The 24,735-nt window shown below is 36.1% G+C and overlaps 2 protein-coding genes across 2 annotated transcripts in view; both read left to right on the top strand.

Moving 5' to 3' along the window:
• Nucleotides 1-3,351, top strand: part of trpc4b (transient receptor potential cation channel, subfamily C, member 4b) — a 28,743-nt gene extending 25,392 nt beyond the window's left edge. The window contains exon 10 of the mRNA XM_073817801.1: nucleotides 1,057-3,351. Coding sequence (XP_073673902.1) covers nucleotides 1,057-1,614 — 558 coding nt within the window. The 3' untranslated portion in view covers nucleotides 1,615-3,351. The remainder of the gene's footprint in view (nucleotides 1-1,056) is intronic.
• A 9,561-nt stretch (nucleotides 3,352-12,912) lies between these two features.
• The window catches only part of postnb (periostin, osteoblast specific factor b), a 26,752-nt gene continuing 14,929 nt past the window's right edge, over nucleotides 12,913-24,735 (top strand). The window contains exons 1-10 of the mRNA XM_073818374.1: nucleotides 12,913-13,082; nucleotides 13,750-13,848; nucleotides 16,642-16,706; nucleotides 18,036-18,193; nucleotides 18,286-18,450; nucleotides 18,540-18,686; nucleotides 18,773-18,914; nucleotides 21,573-21,785; nucleotides 21,885-22,019; nucleotides 23,181-23,329. Coding sequence (XP_073674475.1) covers nucleotides 12,964-13,082; nucleotides 13,750-13,848; nucleotides 16,642-16,706; nucleotides 18,036-18,193; nucleotides 18,286-18,450; nucleotides 18,540-18,686; nucleotides 18,773-18,914; nucleotides 21,573-21,785; nucleotides 21,885-22,019; nucleotides 23,181-23,329 — 1,392 coding nt within the window. The 5' untranslated portion in view covers nucleotides 12,913-12,963. The remainder of the gene's footprint in view (nucleotides 13,083-13,749; nucleotides 13,849-16,641; nucleotides 16,707-18,035; nucleotides 18,194-18,285; nucleotides 18,451-18,539; nucleotides 18,687-18,772; nucleotides 18,915-21,572; nucleotides 21,786-21,884; nucleotides 22,020-23,180; nucleotides 23,330-24,735) is intronic.

Here is a 24,735-nt window from a genome sequence, read left to right as displayed (position 1 = left end):
CCAGCAGACGGCATTGAATGGGTACTTTGATGTCTTTAAATCGAAAACACCTTTTCCTTTTGTTTGGAGTTTTCGGTGAGTTCCATCACGAAATATTTGTCATTCAACCTGACCAATCAGGTTGTGAACGTTTCAATATGCCTTTAGGTTCGCTGTCTAAAAAGCCAGTGTGAACACTAAGCGGACCAGGACCAAATGTATAATTTTTCTTTTTGGTCCGGACCAAATGAACCAAACGAACCAAACTACAAGTGTAAACACACCCTGAAACACCTTTTCTTGCCCGCTGGTACAGTAAGTCTTTATCTAATTTCAGTGTGCATTTTAAATAGTCAAAATCTGGGTCATTTTGAAAAACATTTCAAATGATTAAAACTGCTTATTGCATCTTTAAAGGGTAAGTTTACCCAAAAAAGAAAATTCTGTCATTAATTACTCACCCTTTTGTCGTTCCAAACCCATAAGACCTTCATTCATCTTCAGAACACAAATTAAGATATTTTTGATAAAATCTGAGAGCTGAGATTTGTGGCCCAGAAAGGTAGTAAGGACATCGTTAAAATACTCCATGTGACATTTGTAGTTCAACTTTAAGAGAATACTTTTTATGCACAAAGAAAACAAAAATATGTCAAAAGAACGTCGGCTCCTGCATGTGTCGTGGTACTCTCGTGATCACACGTCGAAGACTGACACGGAACAGAAGAAATTGTTGAATAAAGTTGTATTTTTGTTTTCTTTATGCACAAAAAGTATTCTCGTAGCTTCATAAAATTAAGGTTAAACCACCGATGTCACATGGATTATTTGAACAATGTTCTTACTATCTTTCTGGGCCTTGAACATTTCAGTTGCATTGCTGTCTATGCATGGTCTGAAAGCTCTCAGATTTCATGAAAAATATCTTAATTTGTGTTCCGAAGATGAACAAAAGTATTACATGAGGGTGAGTAATTAATGATAGAATTTTCATTTTTTGGGTGAACTATCCCTTTAAATAAGCACTTAAAATAAATAAAAACAGAAGTAAATTGTAGACTCTGATCACTTCGTCAGGAGCTGAAGCAGGACATATCTAGCTTCCGCTATGAAGTGATTGGAATGATGAAAGGCAACCGGAACAGTATTCGTGTGAACAAGCCGGGCACAGCAGCCTCCGATGTTTCCCATCCAGATGGTTCACTTCAATATTCCTCGGCTTATCAGCAGAACAAAAAACTACATTTGTACGATGTCACTGCAGTGCTACAACAACAGAAACCTGAAGACACAAGGGAGACTCTTGGTTGTCTGGTCAATGGATCGGCAGCAGTTTTGACTGACCCGATACTCAAAGACAAAGCCAGGAAAGAATTTCCTAAGGATTTTACAGACTTTGGGTTATTTTCAAAGAAACAAAACAGTCTCAATCCAAATAAGATCTACTCACTCGCTGAAGAAGCAAAGGAATCGGATTCTGACATATTAGACTGGGTGAGAGAGGAAAAGGTTAAGAAATCTCTGGCAGAAAAAGCTGAACAGGAAGAAAATGAATCAAAGTGCCTGATGGAGGAAGAGGAAAGTGTGTTGGAGGACCAAGAGAAAAAGCACATTGCATCTCCACATGAACATTAGATAAACAAACTCTCTTGCTTTTGTAACCAAGGATTATCAGAATCTCAAATTTAGCTGACGTACTTATGCACAGAGGTGAGGTTTTGTGAGATGAATTGTCTCAGGAAAAGATATTTGCTTGGCTGTCTTTGGGCTCAAGAAACTTCCCAGCACTACAGATGCCAAATGCAGCCATAAATCTGGAGGATGAGAATTGGAGAAAGCTCGGGAAAGCACTACACAGCGCTGTCCAACTGACCTGTTGAATAATTTTATTTTTTTATTTAACCTCACGGTTTCACTGTGCAGCATCTTCTCACTCTTTTTTGTGAAAAATAACTTGTGGACAAAAAAAGCTTGAGGATAACAATCATGTTATCAATGACCAGACAACCTGCCTGTTGTTATTATTGCATATTTTTTCAGAAGAAATTAATACTTTTATTCTGCAAGGATGCATTAAATTGATCAAAGGTGACTGTAAAGACATTTATAATATAATATAACAAAAGACTTCTATTCATTTAAATTATGCTCTTTAAAAAAAAGGATTATAGTATTCACAAAAATGTTAAGTAGCACATCTGTTCTTGACATATATTGAATATATTACTAATTAAATTATTTTTAAATTAAATCGTAAAATAGAAAACTGTCATTTTAAATTGTAATATTTTACAAGGTTTCTCTATTTTTGATCAAATAAATGTAGCCTTGGTGAGCATAAGAGACTTCTTTCAAAAACATTTAAAAAATTTTACAAACCCCAAACATTTGAACAGCAGATTATAAATAAAAATACAGTTTAATCTCTTTTTAGTTGGATATGACATACAACAGTTGCACAGCCTGATTAAAAAAAATATATGACTATGCAATATGTATAGCTTACATGTATACAGGTATAGCTACGTATAGCACTCATAATACAGATGTCTCTACACCTGGTTACATCTGTTACAGATTTTTTAAGCACTACCCTCAATATTGTGATGGTGGATAAGTATCTAACTGTTGAAATGTTTTAAACTCTTATAAATAACAAGTTCACCTGGCTTTTCATTGACCATATGACGTTCAGTAATATTTCAACTGTGGCTATTTAAGAAATAAAAACTCGCTCTCCTAACATCTGCAAGTTTGGATTCTTACTTATCTTTATGTTCTTCATACAAAGACTGCCCAAAATGACCCTCCACAGGGAGTTTGACAGGCAATCTGACCAATCATAGTGCCAAATCTGCCATTTGTGTCCGACAAACAAACCAGACAGGACAGTAGATTAACTTTGCTGGATTTAAACTTGCCTAATCGCATTTCAGTGGGGGTCTCTCTGTAAAAATAATTTCCCAAGGGGTACAATACAAGATTTTTAGCTGGGTTTTCCTGGTAAAATTCGCATTCCAGCATCTTAATATCACTATTGTGGTCATTTCGGCCGTTTTTTGGCATGATCGGCCCGGATCGGTGACCGGCCGGTCAATTTCTCCTCTTGCCGATTCCTAGCCGATCCCTTTATTTGGCGCTGCGCATGCAATTACGTCACAGCCACGCGCGCGCACTCACAGTCGCGTGTAAACATGTCTTTGGTGTGAGTGAAGATGACACAAAGATCGCAGTTTGTAACATTTATAAGGCCAAAATACAACGTCAGGGAACAACCACGAACCACGCGCTTGTTTAGCTTGGCTGGACATGTGGTAGATCGTCTCTGTTAGTGAACACACCTGATTCAGAAAACCCGCACTTATGCATTTATGTTACACCTCTCTAGTAAGTTTCATCTGTGTGTGAAGACGCTGTATGCGGTGGCGTAGCGCAAATATGTGCATGAATGTTACGAAGTGTAGCTAGTACCGCTGGATTAACTGGTGACAAGGCAGAAATGCTTCTCTTTATCAAGAAAAATTTGCCATTAATGCTCAACTAATAGCATTTAGTACAAGCATTGTTATTTCTACCAGTTTGAAGACACAGTGCACTTTTTGTTATTAAAGTTATTGTTGTGAGATGATCCTGTAATTAATGTTAAAAAAAATCCACATAAAATTCATTGAAGAAAAGTAGATTTTTCCCAGCCGGCACATGACCGACCTTCAACGTTGAAATTTGGTTGAAATAAGGTCAGTTGTTGTTTCAACGGTGAAACAACGTTGATGTGACGTTGAATGCTAAATGGTTGAAGATCAGTCAACACATGACCGAAATTCAACGTTGAAATTTGTTTGAAATTAGGTCGGTTGTTGTTTCAACGGTAAAACAACTTTATTAAAACTTTGAATGCTAAACGGTTATATGTGCCTTCAAAAGCAAGTGTTTAAATTATAATATTAATAATAATAATAATAATAATAATAATAATTAACAAGGTTAACTTATAAATCAACATAAGATATGTCTTCAGCATACAAAGAAATGTTTGCCTTTTAAATGATTATGGACAATATTATTAAAATATAAATATGTTAAATATAATCACCAACAATAAAACTAAATACATTTCGCAGCAACATGCTGAAACAATTCCTATTGGTTGTTTTACCTTACTGCTTTGATCATGATTGGTTCATCTGGCTGTCATTCAGGAACCTGACAGGTGGAACTGCGCGGGCCTTTGTAATTTAAATTTCGACCGTTACCGCATTCTCTGGTGAGGTTGTGAGCTGCATAGACTGAATGAGAGCTGCTGCTCACCGAAATTATTCAGTTGGTCACGAATTATTTTATATTTTCCTGTTATATTTTTATTTTGAGCGTATTTGAATTGTGAGATCTCAACCGAGAACAAAAACCGGAACACAAAGGAAATAGACGTGAGCTGCGAGTCTCTGAAAACATACAGCACTGGCTAAATCAGGTGAGACAATAAGTATTTATTATTAAGTTACCTTTTAAAAAAATAGTACAAGAGTTTACAAATTGGTAAAGGACATGTAAACTGCAGAAGTTAAATACTTGAGTGTGTGTTTGTGCTGCTTTATTATCACAGACAGCAAAAGTTAGATGCTAATCGCATTTAGCGCGCTAGCAATATTAGCTCATTTGGTCGTAGATATATCTGGTGTTGTTGTGTGTTGCTAGTATTTGTTAATGTCTGTCTTTTAGAGATTCACATTTTTCTATATAAATGCCATGCATTACTGCAGGTGTGTTTACATTTTAATCATATAATAACAGTCCTAAAGATGACATACTTTATCTTTCTTTTCTGAATATCATATAACGGAATGTCTTTATAATTTAAATGAATTAAGATTTAAGAATTAAGTTTAAAGGAATGGTTTAAAACAAAAAACAGCTTTTTAAGAAAATTCCAATAAATCATTTATTCTTTCTCCTTGTAGAATCATTAAGGATCCAGCTTATTGGCAGTTTGGTAAGGAATTGTTCATCTTTGCACTGTCAGTTCTGGTAGAGATTCATTGATCTTTTGTTATAAGTTCATTTAATGTAATACAAATGTACTCAATATGATTTGAATTGTTTCACTAAGTACACTGTTTAGTTTGAATTGTGATTAAAACCATGTTGTTTTAAACTTTAATCTGAATGTCAATTTTATAAAATGTTATTTTTGGTGTTTTTGTTCATGCAGGACAGTACAGAAAGCACAAAAGTGAGAGAGAGAGGAGGGGACAGCATGAGAGAGGACACAGAGCTGGGACTCTTTCAGGGATCACCCGAAGCACAACCATGATATATGCACAAGGCTGTTGTTATTATCAGAATTTGAAGAAACATTTTGGCTTAAAATAATAAATACATTCCATTTAAGGTATTTCCTGCCTAAAGAATTTTAAGGCGATTGCTTTTTGATCCCTTCACCACGACATGGTTTCTTATTGCAGGTTCCATTCTCAAAGTCTTTTACCCATTTGCACTGCACAAATGTACACATCTCTTATAATGAGACACAATTGTAAACCTGTTTTCACAGAACTATAGTTAACCACCAAATAAGAGATCAAGTGGTTTTAGTCAAAAAAGGTTTCTCTTGTGCAGCGCAAAATATGCATGTTATTGTACAAAAACTTTGAGTCTTTAACCTTCTGGGGTCTAGGGATTTGGAGAAGTTTAAACCCTGACATCTGTGTGTTTTTTTTCAGTATCAGAAAAAAAAATACACTACGAGTCAAAAGTTTTTGAACAGTAAGGTTTTTTTATTTTATTAAATTTCCTTCTGCTTTATAATATTTGTATTATTTAAAATGATATTTAATATTATTTAAAATATTTTAAAATGTAATTTATTCCTGTTGCTCCAGTCATCACATGATCTTTTAGAAATCATTCTAATATACTGTTCAAGAAACATTTATTATAATCATTATTTAAGCAGTAGATTTTTTTTCAGGATTCTTTGATGAATAGTAAGATCCAAAGATTAGCATTTACTTGAAATAAAGCATTTGTAAAATTATATACCATACTTCAAAACTTTTATTTAGCAAGGATGCTTTACATTGATCAAAAGTGATAATAAAGACATTTATAATATTACAATAGATTTCTATATCAGATAAATTGTTTCATTTTCAGTTCATCAAAGCAAACTGAAAGAATTCCACTGAGCTGTTTCCAACATAATTTTTTTGAGCAGCAAATCAGAATATTAGAATGATTTCTGAAGTTTAATGTGACTGGATCTTGAGCAATGATACAAATTCTGCTTTCACATCACAGAATTAAATTACATTTTCAAATATCTTCAAATAAAAAACATTTTAAATAGTACAAATATATTTTATTCAAATTTTCTGTACTTGGATTGGTGAGCAGAAGAGACTTAAAAAAACATTTAAAATTTTACTGTGAGAATCTTCTGACTGGTAATGTGTAATAAAGTCTGATTACTTTGTATTCATCACAGACTGGGCTACAATAACATGTGAGCAGAATTAATGTATTTGTATTGTTTTTGGAAAATGTTTTTGACAGTTTTTTTTTTTATTTACAGTGTATGTTTCCAAAATAAAACTTGTTTTATAATATTGATCATGTGTTAGTTTATTGAAGTTGATACCATTGCTGCTAGTCATTTGATTTTTAACTAACATGTACGTACAGTGTTGATCTAAATGCAAACTGGTTGTAATTGAATGTACAGTGGTGTATTCACCGTTGGTGAAAGGTAAGTAAGACGGTGAAACTAAGTCGCGATTTCAACGGTGAATCAACGTCATAATATCAACGTTGAATTTTTTTGCAAATCCGAAAGGTTATTCACCGTTGATCCAACGTCGACAGATGACCATAACCCGAAAGGTAAGAGGGTGAAACAAAGTCGCGATTTCAACAGTGAATCAACGTTGTTACTTCCACGTTGAAAAGACGTCACAATATCAACGTTGAAATTTTTTGCAAATCCGAAAGGTTTTTCACCGTTGATCCAACCATGGTACCTGACGTTGTTTCAACGATGAATCAACGTTGAAATGCCGGCTGGGTTGTATGCCTGCTTTGTTACTTATATTTTATTTCTAATGTTTTCAAGGCTCAGAGCACTTTATTTTGTTGTTAAAGTTATTTTGTTGTAAGAAGATCCTGTAATGTTTATACATTTCTTTTATTATAAAATAAAAAAAATACATTGAGGAAAATATTTTTGCTAGTATGACTATACTATGTTAGTTACAGGAACTAATTTTATACCTTTTTCAAAGGCACAAAGCACTTAATTTTGTTGTTAAAGTTATTTTGTTGTAAGAAGATCCTGCAATGTTTAAAAATTTATTTTATTATACAATAAATTTAATTAAAGAAAATATTTCTGTATAGGCCTATGCTTTCATTACAGTTCATAAAAAAATTAAATCGGAATCGGCAAAAGTCGGAATCGACAGGTCACACTTACTGAAAAATCGGAATCGGAATTGGCCAAGAAAATTGCAATCGGTGCATCTCTAACTTAAACTTGAAAAACTGTGTGTTTTGATGCCTTTCCGTGGTTGAAATAAAACACATTCTGTTCATTCATGTTTAATTCGTGCTTTAAGTAAATGTGAAAAAACGATTGGTTCGTGTGCCTTCTGAACTGAGGCGCTACAGCGATCTGTCATGACACATTAAAGGGATAGTTCACCCAAAACTGAAAATTTGATGTGTATCTGCTTACTCCCAGGGCATCCAAGATGTAGGTGACTTTGTTTCCTCAGCAGAACACAAACAAAGATTTTTAACGAAAACCGGTGCAGTCTGCCAGCCAAATAATATGAGTGGATGGGCACCAAACCTTTAAAAGTAAACAAAAACATGCACAGACAAATCCAAATTACACCCTGCGACTCGTGATGATACATTGATGTCGTAAGACACGAAACGATCGGTTTTTGTGAGAAACTGAACAGTATTTATATCATTTTTTACCTTTGATACACAGCCACGTCCATCTGTCCTGAGCACGAGTTTAGCATCCGGCTCGTGACATGTGAACGCACTCTGGCGTAGAATACGTTCTCACACAGTTCTCACTGTGTGAGAACATGTGTGGTGTGAGCAGGGTTGCCAGGTTTTTACAACAAACTCAACTAATTACCACAAAAATTGCCCAATCGTGTTTCAGTGAGGGTCTCTCTGTAAAAATTGGTGGTGGTAAAATTCGCATTCCAGCATCTTAATATCACGTTTTTGTGGTCGCTTCAACCTGCAGACATAAAAAACAACCAGCGGCATGAATGTTAAAGTAGCCCAATATGGCTTGTCAGACAGGCGATCTGACTAGTCATAACACTGAATCTGACATTTTGTTCGACAAACAAATCAGACAGGAGAGTAGATTAACTTCAGTGTACTTAAACTTGAAAAACTGTGTGTACTGACATATTTTCGCTGTATAAATAAAATACGTTCTGATGTTCATTCATGTTTATTTCGAGCATTAAGTAAATATTTCTCTTTGCTTTACAATGTATTTTGCACTGTGTGAGAACATGTGCGGTGTGAGCAAGGCTGCCAGGATTTTACAACAAAACGTGCCCAACTAACCCAAAACTTGCCCAAAACTTGCCCAATTACTTTTCGTTTAGTGGGGGTCTCACTGTAAAAATCACTTTCCGAGGGTTACAATAAAAGTTTTTTGGCCGGGTTCCCCTGGTAAACTTTGCATTCCAGCATTGTAATATCACATTATTGTGGTTGCTTCAAAAACAACCATCAGCATCAATGTTAAGGTCGCCCAATATGGCTTGTCAAACAGGTGATCTGACCTTCTTAAAAAAAATTCTTAAAAAATGACAACATTTGAAAGCTGAGACTTTTGTTTCATACCTAATGTAACCTGCTTGTCTGTCACTGCATTGTCAGTTTTCTTTTTGCCCTGCAATGTATTTTGCACTGTATGAAAACATGTGCAGTGTGGGCAAGGCTGCTAGATTTTTACAACAAAACCCGCCCAACTAGCTCAAAACTTGCACAATCGCATTTCAATGGGGGTCTCTCTGTAAAAATCACTTTCCAAAAATCACGATTTTTGACTGGGTTTCCCAGGTAAAATTCGCATTCCAGCATTTTAATATCACATTATTGTGGTCGCTTCAACCAGTGAAAAACAACCAGCGGCATCAATGTTAAAGATTTCAGACAGGTGAATCGCATTTCAGTGAGGGTCTCTTTGTAAAAATCGCTTTCTCAGGGGTACAATAATTTTTTGGCTGGGTTCCCCTGGTAAACTTTGCATAAAATACGTTCTGATGTTCATTCATGTTTAATTCGTGCTTTAAGTAAATATGAAAAGATGAATGCTACACGTGCCGTTTGAACTGAGGCACTACTGTGAACTGTCACAACACATTAAAGAGTCACAAAACGGTTTATTTTTTGAATTTCTTGGAATGTGCGGCGTGAGCAGGGTTGCCAGGTTTTCACAACAAAACCCACCCAACTGTTACTCAGAAATAGCCCAATTGCATTTTGGTTGGGTTCCCCTAGTAAAATTTGTATTCCAGCAGTTTGTTATCACATTATTGTGGTCGCTTCAACCCGTGGACATGAAAAACAACCCATGCAACAATGTTAAATGAGCCCAATTTCGCAGAAAAACCATGGACTTGGCAACATTGGGCGTGTGAGTGCTATGGCTTGTCAGACAGCAACAGTAACAAGGGGGGTGGGTGTTCGCAAAGGATCAATTGCTAGCATACAATTTTGTATTTTTTAATTTCATGGCCATATAATAATGCTTAATCATTTGTTACATTTGTAACTTATTTTTGAAAAATGAAGATATTTGATATACTGGAGGTTTTTCATTGCGCAGACTATGTCATCTCTCACTTTTCCAATCTGAAGCGACTGGTTGCTGATTCATATTACAGCAGACATAGAATCTTTCACTCTCACAATCGCTTGTTATTTGTCTTCTGTTGCCATGACAACACGCAGTGGCTGCTCTTGTTCTTTAATTAATTGACTTCACAGCAGTTCCTTTATCTGGGGGCACACCATGCTGTTTTCAATTAGCAGTGAATAAATTGTCAGCAGATAGTTTCTCAGACTTTGTTGCTGTTGAAATGAGTCGCTCCCTGTGAAGCTCCCTGTCTCTTTGAGGCAAATGTGGTAGCGAAGAAAAATGTGCTGAGATTTTTTTTTCCTAATGTTCTAGGGACGTTCTTTTTATGTTTTTATAATCATAAACAAACGTTCCAAGAACAGAAAGTTCTCAGGTGGATTATTAAACTAATAACTTTCAGTTAAAGGTATATGTATATGTATATGTATGTTTTCTTACTGTATTTCTTTTTTGTCCTGTACTTTCCTTTCACATCTCGTTATCCTCCAACTTTTTAACAGCAGAATCCCTCTGCAGCTTGAGGGGATTATGTTCATGTTCTGATATTTACTACCAATGTCTCGCGGCCTGCCAGCATTGCATTGCATGCAACACTGCAGCATGACTTGTCCAAAAGCCATAAAAGACACTGACAGAGAAGAGAGGGAAAAGAGAAAGAGTGGGAAGAATGTGAGAAAGCTATTTCCAGATGCGTCTTTAGATCTGTCTCACACACACATTTCTGTAAGATTCGAAATGAATTTAAAACATCACATTTTTCTAAAGATAACCCAAATCTTGTTTTGACAGAGTCTGTTTAGTAGGACGTGTGAGGTCAAGCAAGACTCTTTTATTGCAATTTGATTGTTAGCAGGTCAGAAGTAAAAAAGGCCCAGTGGCAGGTGGGGTGAGTGTTTGAAAAAACTTGTCTGAATAGTCTTTATTTATGTTCACAAAATTTTAAATCTGTGTTTTGTTCTAGAAGACCAAGGCCAGAACTGGCATCGGGCAGAAAGATGGATGTCTTCAGACTGGACAGCATAAAAAAATCCTGCTAATATGTCAGTACAGTATTACAGTTGAAGTCAAAAGTTTACATACACCTTGCAGAATCTGCTAATTTTTTTTACCAAAATAAGAGGGATCATGCAAAATGCATGTTATTTTTTTATTTAGTACTGACCTAAATAAGATATTTCACATAAAAGATGTTTGCATATAGTCCACAAGAGACAATATTAGCTGAATTTATCAAAATGACCCTGTTCAAAAGTTTACATACACTTGATTCTTAATACAGTGTTGTAACCTGAATGATCCACAGCTGTTTTTTTGTTTGTTTGTTTGTTTGTTTGTTTGTTTGTTTAATGATAGTTCCTCATGAGTCCCTTGTTTGTCCTAAACAATTAAACGGCCCGCTGGCCCCCACAATTTCTATGGGTGTTTCCGCATTTTTGTGTATTTAAACCCTTTCCAACAATGACTATATGATTTTGAGATCCATTTCTCGAGGACAATTAAGGGACTTATACACAACTATTACAAAAGGTTCAATCACTCACTGAAAGAAACAGAAACCATCAAGAGACAGGGGGTGAAAACTTTCTGAATTTGAAGATGAGGGAAATTTAACTTATTTTGTACTCTGGGAAACATGTAAGTATATTGTGTTGTTTCTAAAAGCTAGTACTAAATGAAAGAAATATGATATTTAGACAAAAAAAAAAGAAAAACATATACACCTTCATTCTGATCAAATGTTTTCACCCCCGGCTCTTAATGAATTCAACAAAAAATTCAACAATTATTTTCTCTTGTGGACTATATGAAAATGTCTTTGATATGAAATATCTTACTCAGGTCAGTACTAAATAAAAAATAACATGCATTTTGTATGATCCCTCTTATTTAATTATTGGTAAAATAGTTAACATTTTGCAGATTCTGCAAGGTGTACGTAAACTTTTGACTTCAACTGTATGTCAAAACCACTTTTTTGCTGTTGTAATGGCTTTCCACAAGATGGAGCCACCCATCCAAAAGGTTTCAAAGGTTGCCATAGATACCGCCATCTTTTCATAGTTAATGTTTGCATCTGGCCACAAGAGTGAGCCAAGCACAGAGACATGAATCTGGATGAGACCGCTGTATCAGATGCCTCGGGCTTGATTTGTATTACTGTCAAAATGTGGATACTTGGAGTGAAGCTATAGTGTTACGTAAAATTGATTTATACTTTAATCCTGTAGCCTTTGGTTCGCAAAATGTTTTGCTTGACTAAATACTTTCCTTTACAGGTTTACCAACAATATTGCTTTAAAACAAAATCCTGTTTTTTCTTATATAACATCTCATTAATCAAGCGAGAGGTCAAAAAGTTTGAGAACAGTGAAAATCTGGTATTTATTGTTCATTTATGACTGGAAATAAGTTACTTCGGGGAAAAAAAATAGTTTGGAAAGGTTTCGCAAAAAATTACAACAAAGAACAGACAATTTCGCACAGACGCTCAGATGTTCTTGCTTCAGATGCAATTTGTGGATCATTGTCAAATTCTACATAAGTTACACATTTGGGTTCTGCTGTAAGACATTCTGCAATTTCTTTGTTTCACTTAATTGCAATTTAATGCAATAATTGTAATGCAATTTGCAATGAAAAATGCAAAACAGAAGCATTTCTCAAACTTTTGGATCCTTCTCCAGTTATGAAATCTTCTCCATACGTATGTGGCATATTTGTTAAATATCACCAGTAAAGAACTGCTATCAAATAAAACGAAAACAAATTCATGTTCCACACCAATCCTAATATGGGCTAAAACAGCTCCCTCATGTATAAAATTGTATTATTCATTCATTAGGAATCCTACAACATTTCCTTCTCGCACCTCAGCTCTTTGTTGAATGAATCCTCCACTCTTTGTGTTTTGCTTATTCAGAGTTAGGAGGTGAGATCATAGAGACACACTGGTGAACAGGAAAGGCTGGTGCACTGATAGTTTGCCAGTCTCTCCTGCTGCAGAGAGCTGAGCTATAAAAGCCCTCTCCCCCTCAGCCGGAGCCCATTTCTTGCTCTGAAGTCTCACAGTGGGGAAAGCAGGGATGAAGCTACTCTTTGCAGCTACTTTTGCACTTTTTGTGCTGTCTGCCTTTGACCAAGCTGACTCCTCAGCTTATGACAAGATAGTCGCCCACAGTCGTATTCGGGCAAAGAAAGAAGGGTAAGAGATATTGTTGATTTTAGTTATTAATATTAAAATAAGAATAGTTATTCTGATATATATTTATGTTTTTAATATATTTTTAAAGTGTTTATATATGTTGCTATTATTATATAAAAAATTATATATATATATATATATATATATATAACTGTAAAACGGTGTGAAACTGTATCTGATCTAAAATGTAAAACATTTTAACTTTTTTTTTGGTGTAGCCAAATGTCGCCAGGTTGATTGTCATACTGAATAATTCTTTTGACTTAAAAATTATAAAAACAATCTATTAGGAATGTAACAATTTGTTTAAAAGTATATATTTGGGTTACCTGGTGTTATTTTTTTAACATTGAAAAAAAATGTAATGTAATCTTAATTTTAATTTTGTTTTTCATATTTTATTTGAAACATTTATTTTTAATTTTCAAATAATTAATTACATTTTTATGTACTATCAGTGTATGTGTTTTATTTATTATTATTTTTTATAAATACAAAGGCCTTAAGAATGTTTTCAAATAGGTATATTAAAGTTTGTCTTAATTTTACATTTCTTACATCAAAACCTTATTGTCCCAGTTTTAAAGAAAAGCACCATGCTGTCACAAAAACACTTTTGCGCATGGCTTTACTCATTTCATCCTTTCTTACCTTTACCTCTCTGCAGACCGAATGTGTGCGCTCTCCAGCAAGTTGTGGGGACAAAGAAGAAATACTTCAGCACTTGCCGTAATTGGTACCAAGGGGCCATCTGTGGAAAGAAAGCGTAAGTGTGATGTTTTATGATTTCTGGAGGCTTTTACAAATCCTGTCTCTTTGACAGAAACTGGAAAGTTCCAGCTGCTCCGATAGTCAAAGGTGAAAGGTCACTGTTCCAATTGGTAAGAGTGTGTGAGGATTTCCAACGATTACACGCACATATGATTTCCTACTTAAGCTGAGCTCCAAATTTACAATGCTTCCTATTTAGACTCAGTAAAATACAGAATTTGACAGCAATGGGTGATTTACAGTTTAACCTGGCTGCCAAAACAAAGAACGGATAAATAAAAAAAGAATTGCTCCATTGCTTCTAACCAAATTCCATGCGTTACTACTGCACTCAGTCTTACAAACCACCAGAGAACTGTAAAACCTTAATTGGTGTAAAATAGTGAAACCCACTGGTATTGTCAGGACATGCCATCAATGATTAAAGAAAGCAGTAGAGCTCGCCTGGAGTGCTTGGCATGTGTTGAAACACCTTTCCTTAAATTTTTGTCCTGAGGCGAAAATACACAGCTGTCTACAAGGTGGAAATGTCAGCAGGATCTTTTTTCAGGGGAAGCTTAAGTGAACTTAATGACGTGTGAAATGTAAAAACCAACAACAACAAAAGATTGCAACATCTAGATCAACAATATGTGGTAAGATGAGCGCAAAGTCCTACAGTGAAGGCTCCAGGAATGATGTGGTGGTTTCTGGAGACCGGCACGGTCAACCACAACCGTTGATTCATGTAGAGTTTGTTATGCCTCCGGTTTCAAATTCTTTTTCCATGGCTGGAAAAGAGAGGAAACGGCAACGTAAAGATGTTACCCAGCTCTTCGCATGTGACCAAACAGCACCGTTGTGAGGTAACCTCTAGTGGTTTCAAACTTCCTTACTTGCAAAGCCAGACCTGCCTGCGATCTTCAGTGGATTTTCTGCTTCCCTTGCAGTTTTGATTATTTGAAAGCCAGGGACTGTTCTGCTCTGAGTATTTTCTCTGCGCTCAGCAGACCATTACATAGCGGTCTGGCAGTCTTTGGAAATATCTGGTTTAGTGTGCTTAGCTTACATAATTGAGATGAGTATGACAGTCCAAAATCTCTCCCAAAGATTGGTACGAAAAACTATATCACTGATGGCTTGTCAATGTTTTACGATTGCTACCTTTTGAAGTGTCCAAGTCACTGGATTGATGTTCTACAAGCTTATCTTTAGATATTTTGCTAGATATCTCCATAATCTGATGGGTCTAACTCCATCCTAATGGCTTGAACATGTGCGTAATGTTGTGGATCCTTTGAACTGGTGACTCACTAGGGAGAACTTCGGTTAAACTGGAAAATCTGACCTTCTCCCCAATAACTAATGTAGCCGTATTCCCTCAGAGTGTCTGGTCAGCAGGAATCATGTTTTCCTTCTGCTTTTGGGAGAAATTCTTTAGAAGCTCAAGTTCTAGGAAGACTCTTAATGACTTCATCGACATCCCTCACATCCCCTTTCACTTCCATAGAAAACACAAAGGCCAGCCTACTCCAAAACTATTGCTTCTGGATCCTTTGTATGGCAGTCAAATAGCGGACAACTTTGAAATCCCAATAGTCTTGCAATTGCTCAGTCTCCCAGGCTTGTCAGTTTCCAATGTTCCACAGAACTCACCGCTGGATGTCTTTTCTCATTTGATGATTTGCAGGCTGTTTTATCTGTTTGGGGAGTTCAGCAACTTGCATCACTGGAAGCGTTTTGCTGGTGTGGAGAGAAGTGCGGCAGCACACTAACCCTAACTAATGTCCATCTGTGAATCTATACCACAGCTAGAGTGTGTTTACTATCTGCAGCTTTGAGAAAGTCTCAGCAGTTCGTAACTCTCCAGTGGTGTTTTCTCAGAGGACTTTATAAAAAACCTGTTTCCCATTAACAGCTGTTTATTAACTCTACAATATGGCTGCTATATAGTTGGCATAATTAGCTTAGGTAAGTTTTATTGAAGCCATTATTCATATTAAGAGCCTGTTATGATGCATATGAACTTGCAACTGGCTAATTACACACTGAAGGGAATGGAAAAGAAATAAACAACAATAATGATGCTTTAAAATATCTGTTTATGCTGGCCTAATTTAAGTTCTAAAGTACAACAGTCTGCACAAGTCAAGTTTTAGAATACATTTTTAAATTATATTTTTGTTTCTTTACGCTACCAAGAACAAAATGGCTTTTCATCCATGAGATTCCATTTGTGTGGTCATGGAAATGTATTTACAAGCTTGGTTTTTGAAGGTTTAAAGAGCCGCTTTCAATGAAAACAGAAAAACCATAGCATGAGACCTTCATTACTGGAAAACTGCTGATTCGACATTTCCTTCCATTGTACATTGTAACTTCCAAACCAACTTTTCACTGGGTTATAAATTTACTTTAAAGGCATCCTGGATCCAAAAAATACCCCTCAGCCTTACCAAACCACCAAGTTGGTCTCAGCGCTTAGCTTCAGGCCACTTAAAGTATTAATGCAATGCTGTGACAACATAATGATAGTGGAATACGGCACAAACCTCAGGACCACATAGCATGTTTATGTACAAAGACAGTTAATGGTTACCATATGAACAGGCTGTCTGTCCAGGACCATGAACTGTGTTATCATTAAAAGCAGGATAGCTTGTAACGAGTGAATGGCATCCAGGAAAAAAATGAATTTGAGCCTGTACACTGCTGGTATTGTATTTTTTCAAGTGGTGCCATATGTCTGAGATTGAATACTCACTTAACACATGTTCTTCTTATTTTGTATCTTCCTTTTTTTGTCAAGGACCGTGCTGTATGAGTGCTGCCCAGGTTACATGAAACTGGATGGCATGCGTGGCTGTCCTGCAGGTTGGTTGGTTTCTTGCTTACTGACTAGCAGGGTCTAAAATTAACAAGGGCTTGTGGCAAAAATGCCACGAAATTCAACAAAAATGTCCCTAAATTCAAAACAAATGGGCAAAAAATGCACAATTAAACAACGTATTACTACACTACTACATCAGATTTTACGCGCTGTTTTTGCAGCGTTGAGCCTAATAACCAATCAAATGCGTTTCTTTTCAATTTAGGTATGCATTGGCCAATCAGAGGCGCTTAGATTAGTCAGCTCTGAAAACGTCGGAGCTCTTAATAAGTGCGCAAGTTCATCAATTCCTTCATCATAAACAACAAGAAACGATGGAGAAAGATTGTAAATAAAAGATTATTTCCGTAGGTTCAGTCATTATAACGCAAATTTTTGCTAGAATTGGCTAAGGTCATGGACCGACATGTTTACAATTGCCAATGAAGCCAGAATGTGACTTGCCCAAAACGAAATTAAAACATTTTATATTGTTTTCTATATCGATATTAATAATCATTATTACAATATAAAGAGCAATAATCCACAATAATTTGTGGATTTTTTTTTTTTGGTCATAATATTGCAGCCCTATAAGCTCCTGTTTTTACATACAATTTTAAACAATCTATCATTGACAACAGTTTAAAATATTGATTAAAGACAACATATGTGACCTTGGACTACAAAACTAGTCATGAGGGTCATTTTTTTATCTGAGATGTATACTGTCTATTGTTGTATGGTTTGTTAGAATAGGACAACATTTGTTAGAGATACAACTATTTGAAAATGTGAAATCTAGGGGTGCAAAAAAATCTAAATATTGAGAAAATTGCCTTTAAAGTTGTCCAAATGAAGTTCTTAGCAGTGCATATTACTAATCAAAAATTGGTTTTTGATATATTTACGGAATAAAATTTACAAAATGTCTTCATGGAACATTATCTTTACATAATATCCTAATGATTTTTGCCATAAAACAAAAATCGATAATTTTGACCCATACAATGTATTTTTGTCTATTGCTACAAATATACCCTTGCTACATAAGACTGGTCTTGTGGTCCAGGGTCACATATGGTTCGTATAATAAGGTGACTATAAAAATTGCACTGAAAATCAATTCCAGGAGCAAATATTTCTAACCTTGCCAGTCAGACAATATAAAATCATTAAGTCTGGTGATGTTGTCCATAAATTACAAAAACACAGTGAAAAGTATACTAAGTTTGATTGCTACTTAATTTGAAAGCTGCAATGTTGGCCAAAAAGTTCTAAAGATGCAATCTCAGAGCTAAGCGTGGAGCTAATCAGTGTCATGTTTCTTACAGTTGCTCCCATTGACAACGTTTATGGCACCCTCGGTCTGGTCAAAGCCACAACGACCCAGGACTACTCTGCTCTATCCAAGCTGCGTGAAGAGATTGAAGGCGCAGGGTCTTATACTTTCTTCGCCCCCAGTAATGAGGCCTGGGATCTTCTCAATACGGTAACATCTCATTCCTTCTTTCTCCCTTCAGCACACATGAATTTTGAGTAATCTCTTGACTGTTTTGCATTTGCTTGCTCGTTGTCCTATAGGAGGTGAGGAATGCTCTGGTGAGCAATGTTAATATTGAGCTGTACAATGCCCTGCATTATCACATGGTCAACAAACGTCTCCTCACCAAAGACCTCAAGAACGGAATGACCGCCACCTCCATGTACAACGACTTGAACCTGCTCATCAATCATTACTCCAATGGGGTAAGCTGATATCTTGAGAAATGGAGGGTTCGGTCTTAGGTTACTTGTGTCTCCATGAGGAACTAATTTTGCATGTGGTTCTTGTTCAGATTGTCACAGTGAACTGTGCCAGGATCATTCATGGCAACCAGGTGGCCACCAATGGAGTGGTCCATGTCATTGACCGCGTCATCACAGCTGTTGGAAACACCATTCAGGATGTGATCGATGTGGATGATGACCTGAGTACTTTGAACGTAAGTCGTAAGGAGACTTAGAAGCATGTAGTCAATGAAACCAAACCTGTTGAACTTAAGTTGTTTATGCTCCATTTCTTGTCCAGACTGTGGCCACCGCATCCGGTTTGATTGAGAAGCTGGGTCAACCAGGACACTTCACCCTGTTCGCCCCAACCAATGATGCTTTCGACAAACTGGATAGAGAAGTTCTGGATAGGCTTATGGAAGACAAGAATTCCCTCCAAGGTAAACCCAAGCACCAAGACATAAAGCCCCATGCACTATTCTCAAACGGAGTGCTTTTAGTTGCCAAAGGGAAACATTAAGTCCCATATTGATGGCAGACTTGGCACAAAGAAATGCTTTATTCTTATTTAATGGAACAAAGGTGCAGGAAATCAAGGGAATGGCGGTTCCCTCGTGCCGTGTTTGTTGATCCGAGTCAACTGAGTGAGGCAGAGTGTTATTTCACCCCCTTTCAAACCAGATGGGCCCGCTGCACCCCTAGCTGTAGGCCTGGAATTCTCAGACAGTTGGCAAACATTGCCATAACCACACTTATGGGACTACTTTGGGATTTAGACAGGGTTACAGTTGAGCCACTTGGAGATGAGATCAAATCTGAAGGTTCTCGGCAGCAGAAGTAAAGTTTATGGGTACGTCTTAAAGTATTTTCAAAATACCGTGGTCGATGTTTGCTTTGGAGTTCGGAAACATTAGCTTTCCCAGTGATCATGTTAAAGAATTACGTAATGCTGCTTCGCATGAATATAAGGTTTGTCTAAAATACACTAAGGGGTATATTAACTGCTTGAATGAGAGCTAAAATAAAACTAATATTATGGCCAAACCTATTGTGCCAAGCGGAAAGATATTTGATCTGCTACTTAAGTGGATTTCATTGAGAGGAGCCAGGGAAATGGAAAAAGGAAAACTCCAAGCTTAACCTAGATACTGATGCCTAGTCCAGTTTATTATTGATAGCATATAATACCATCAAATTCAGCAGAAACACTTCAAAACTTCAATGTGTTGTGTTTTCCACAGTGATACAGAATACATTTTGTAACCATTAAAGAAGAAGTAATGAAAATTTCCTGATAATTTACTCACCCTCATGTTATCCAAGATGTTCATGTCTTTCTTCATTCGAAAAGAAATTAAGGTTTTTGTGGAAAACATTCCAGGATTTTTCTCCATATAGTGGACTTCAGTGGTGGCCAATGGGTTGAAGATCCAAACTGCAGTTTCAATGCATCTTCAAATGGCTCTACATGATCCCACCTGAGGAATAAAAGTCTTATCAAGCAAAACGATTGGTCATTTTCTAAGAAAAATACAAATTTATATACTTTTTAACCACAAATGCTCACCTTGCACTAGCTTGATCTCATACATTTTCTAATCATGCATGCATGACATACACTCTTAAAAATAAAGGTGCTTCACGATGCCATAGAAGAACCTTTTTTGTCTAAATGGTTCCATAAAGAACCTTTAACATCTGAAGAACCTTTCTGTTTCACAAAAGAAAGGTTCTTCAAATTATAAAAAGGTAAGAAAGAGATGGTTCTTTAAAGAACATATGAATGAATGTTTTTTTGCCCTGTCCTAAAACTAAAGTACACAGACGAAGAACTAACCGTGCATGACTTTTCCAATGTGATTATGCAATGCGTAAAGATGCACATCACAGAGCTAGTACAAGACAAGCATTAGCAGTTAAAAAGTATATACATTAATATCTTTTAAGAAAATGGCCAATCATTTCATTAGATAAGACCCTTATTCCTTGACTGGGATCATGTAGAGCCCTTTGAAGCTGCAATGAAACTGCAATTTAGACCTTCAACCCGTTGGCCACCATCGAAGTCCACTATATGAAGAAAGTTCCTGGAATGTTTTCCTAAAAAAAAATGTAATCTCTTTGCGATTGAAAAAACAAAAACATGAACATCTTGGATAACATGTGGGTGAGTAAATTCCAGGAAATTTCCATTCTGGAAGTGAACTTCTCCTTTAAAGCATTATGTTCATCGTAAGGCCAAAGGAGAAAGATCTAAGACCTTCTGAAAGGAGCACGTCCTTGTCTTGCCAAACACATATAGACAGGAAACAGCTGTTAGCTTTACAATCCAGTGAAAAATGGCAGCCATGGGATTTCTGCCCTCTTATTAGTCCCTAGCCAGACTTTTGACGTGAGATCAGAGCTCTCTGTTTGCAGTCAAATGGCTTGGAGCTGCTGAGACACTCACTCGGAGAGGACCCAAAGGCTCCCAAGGATCCCTTATGGTTCCCTTTTGGAAACGAATGGAAGATGCAGTGTCACAATTGATTACTTGCATTTGCATGCTATCTGTGTAATTTAAGTATTAAATCATAGAATATAAATCGTCTCCGACAATTTTTAAAGGTTATGAAATTAAAGTTGCAGTTTTGTGGCTTTACGTCCACGTCTATTAGCTTTGAAGCTACTGTATGTATATTCTAGTGTATGCATTTCAAATTTACAGTACAGTCAGTCTCTTCCAGGAAAACCAATTAGAAATTCGATGACACTACACAGATTTTTATTCAATCAAAAGCTCTCTAGAATGAGAACTGCAATCAACTAGCAAGGAAAATCTTTTTCGACATGCCCTTCCTAAACTTTCTGGAACTGTGCTTGCAAAGTGATTTAATGCAAATTTATTTCAAGCAACATTGTCATTTAGCATGTTTGTATGATGCATTTGCAAACAGACTCATTCCCATTTGTGTTTTTTACCTGCTGTGCTGTTCAAAACATAAAAAAAAAAGCATTATCAATGTAATTTTTCCATGATTTCCTCATATCTCAAGAGGCGTGTAAGAGGAATAACAGATGTGCTTGGATGACAGAGACGAATGTTTCTTCTCTTCCAGCTCTCCTCAACTACCATCTGTTGAACTCTGTTCAGTGCTCCGAGGCCATCATGGCCGGCACATCTCACGAAACCCTGGAGGGCAGCAATATTGAGATTGGCTGCGATGGAGATAGTCTTACAGTCAACGGCATCAAGATGGTTCTCAAGAAGGACATCGTCACCACCAACGGAGTCATCCACCTCATCGATCAAGTCCTCATGCCTGACTCTGGTTAGCTTAACCATTACTCCAGTCTTCAGTGCCACATGATCCTTCAGAAATTGTTGTATTTGGTTTTTAAAGATCTGGATTTTGTCTTTTTCTTCTAAGCTAAACAGGTTATGGAGTTGGTTGGACAATCTCAGGGCACCTTCAGTGACATGTTGACAGAGCTGGGCTTGTCTGCAGCTATGAGACCCCAGGCTGAGTACACGCTCCTGGCCCCACTTAATGTAGCCTTCAACGGTGAGCAAATATATCTGAATGCATGTCAAACTTTCATAGTCTCCTTGCCTCAACACAGCAGCTGGTTTCTTCTCTTTCATTGTCTGTTTTAATTCTACCTTAGCAAGTCCTGTGTTCTTTCAATTGCAGATGTGCCTTGCCTCTGTTAACCTTCGCACTCCCATAACTATATCTTTGATTCCTCTTGGGATAGCAGGTGTAAAAACAGATGATTCATACAGTGCACGTGTATGGAAAATGGCAGCTTGCTGACACAGTAGCTGTATCTGTTCAGCACAGGCCTCAACGGGCTTGAAAAGATGGTGAAAGAAAGAGAACACGAAAGCTGCTGTTATCCCACTTCCCAAATAGAAGCTTTCAGACCTCACATGAGGCTAGGCTAGATCTTTCACCTCATCATCATATGTTTGTAGTTAATTTGCAGCTAATGACAGGTGAACACATTCATCACATTATATTTACAGGGTAAATCGTTCCATTTATTAGGTGGCAAATGCAGGGGGACAGTGTCTGGGGTTACAATAACTGAAAGTCCTGTCTGGGAATGAACATTCCACAAACTGCTCTCAGCTAAAGGCCGGCCAAGTTTTTACGTTGCAGTTTGAAACATATATGTGACCCTGGACCACAAAACCCGTCATGAGTAGCACGGGGTATTTTGTAGCAATAGCCAAAAATACATTGTATGGGTCAAAATATAGATTTTCTTTTATGCCAAAAATCAGTAGAATATTAAGTAAAGATCATGTTCCATGAAGATATTTTGTAAATTTCAAACCGGTAATATATTAAGACATCATTTTTGATTAGTAATATGCATTGCTAAGAACATTCTGACAAATTTAAAGGCGATTTTCTCAATATTTAGATTTTTTTACACCCTCAGATTCCTGATTTTCAAATAGTTGTATCTTGACCAAATATTGTCCAAACCATACATCAATGGAAAGCTTATTTATTCAGCTTTCAGATGATGTATAAATCTCAGTTTTGACTGGTTTTGTGGTCCAGGATCGCATATGTTTTTACGGTATAGGCTCTTTGGTTATGTGAATGTTTTAATATGTAAGAGTTTAATAATGAGAATTGTTATTGGTTGTACAAATGTATTTGTCATGATGGTAAACCTCGAGAACAAGTCATTTATCTTCTACAATCTAGATGAGGTGATGTCCATGGACCAGAGCTTCCTGAAGATCATTCTGGAAAACCACATCCTGAAGAACAAGATTGTGTTGAGTCAGCTGTACAATGGTCAGCGTCTCGAAACACTCATGGGGAAATTTCTCAGAGTCTTCGTCTACCGCACGGTAAGTGTTGTTTTATATGTCCTTCTTCTTTTTTTATTAACTTATGATGTGTAAAATCCATATGACAAAAATGTATTTAATTATTAATTAATTCAGTTATTTATTTATACTTTTTAATGCACAACAAAATGGCAAAAATACGTCACGAAAACATACTGCTTTTATATATACATACATCTCTTATGCCCATCAAGGCTGCATTTATTTGATCAAATATACTTCATTTGAAATAACCATTTTTTAATTTAATATACTTTAAAATGTAATTTATTCCTGTGATGCAAAGCTGAATTTTTAGCATGATTACTCCAGTCTTCAGTGTCACATGATCCTTCAGAAATAATATGCTGAATATTTTTTTGGAACCTGTGACAATTTTTTTCAGGATTCTTTGATGAATAAAAAATGAAAAAGAACAGATTTTATTAAAAATAGAAACCTTTAGTAACAATATAAGTCTTTACTGTCACTTTTTATCAGTTTAACACATCCTACCTGAATAGAAATATTAATAGAAAAAAACGTTTTAACAATAGTGTATATTATTACAAAAGATTTCTATTTTAAATAAAAGCTGTTTTTTTTTTTTTTTACTTTTTATTCATCAAACAATCCTTTAAAAAGTATCACAGGTTCCAAAAAATAATTAAGCAGCAAATACTGTTTCGAATATTAATAATAAATTATAATATTAGGATCATGTGACACTAAAGACTGGAGTAATGATGCTGAAAATTCAGCTTTACATCTGTCACGATCAGACAGGAACACACGAACAACGACGTAGTAAAAATAAAGTATTTAATAAATCCAACGGGAGACAGGCAGACACAGGAACACAGAGTGGTAACATTAAAGACCGACAGAATGCAGGGGAAAACACACACCTTAAATAGACAGACTGATTACAAACATCCAGGTGACAACAATGAGGGAGAAACCAAAACACTCAGAATTGCGGGGGAAAATGGGAGAAACCAACATGACAGTCCGGGGGTGTGACAGCATCACAGGAATAAATTATATTTTATAACATATTTACATAGAAAACAGCTATTTTAAATTGTAATAATATTTTACAATTTTACTGTTTTTACTGCGTTTTGATAAAACAAATACAGCCTTGATAAGCATATGAGCATATACTGATCCCAAACTTTTGAACGGCAGTGTATATCAAAAAGTATTTCTATGAAAGTGTTCATATACAATATTTGTTAGAAATTTTATTTATATATATATATTAGGGCTGGGACACGATTAATCGCGATTAATCGCATCCAAAATAAAAGTTTATGTTAACATACTAAATGTGTGTTTACTGTGTGTATATATAATGAATGTATAAATACACACACAAACATGTATATTAAAGAAAACTGAAAATAAAAATTTAATTTAAATAA

Source organism: Garra rufa, chromosome 14, assembly GCF_049309525.1.
Source record: "Garra rufa chromosome 14, GarRuf1.0, whole genome shotgun sequence".
NCBI classification, from domain to species: domain Eukaryota; kingdom Metazoa; phylum Chordata; class Actinopteri; order Cypriniformes; family Cyprinidae; genus Garra; species Garra rufa.
The sequence above is the reverse complement of the archived record's forward strand: the minus strand, read 5'-3'. Positions and strand labels throughout refer to the sequence as shown.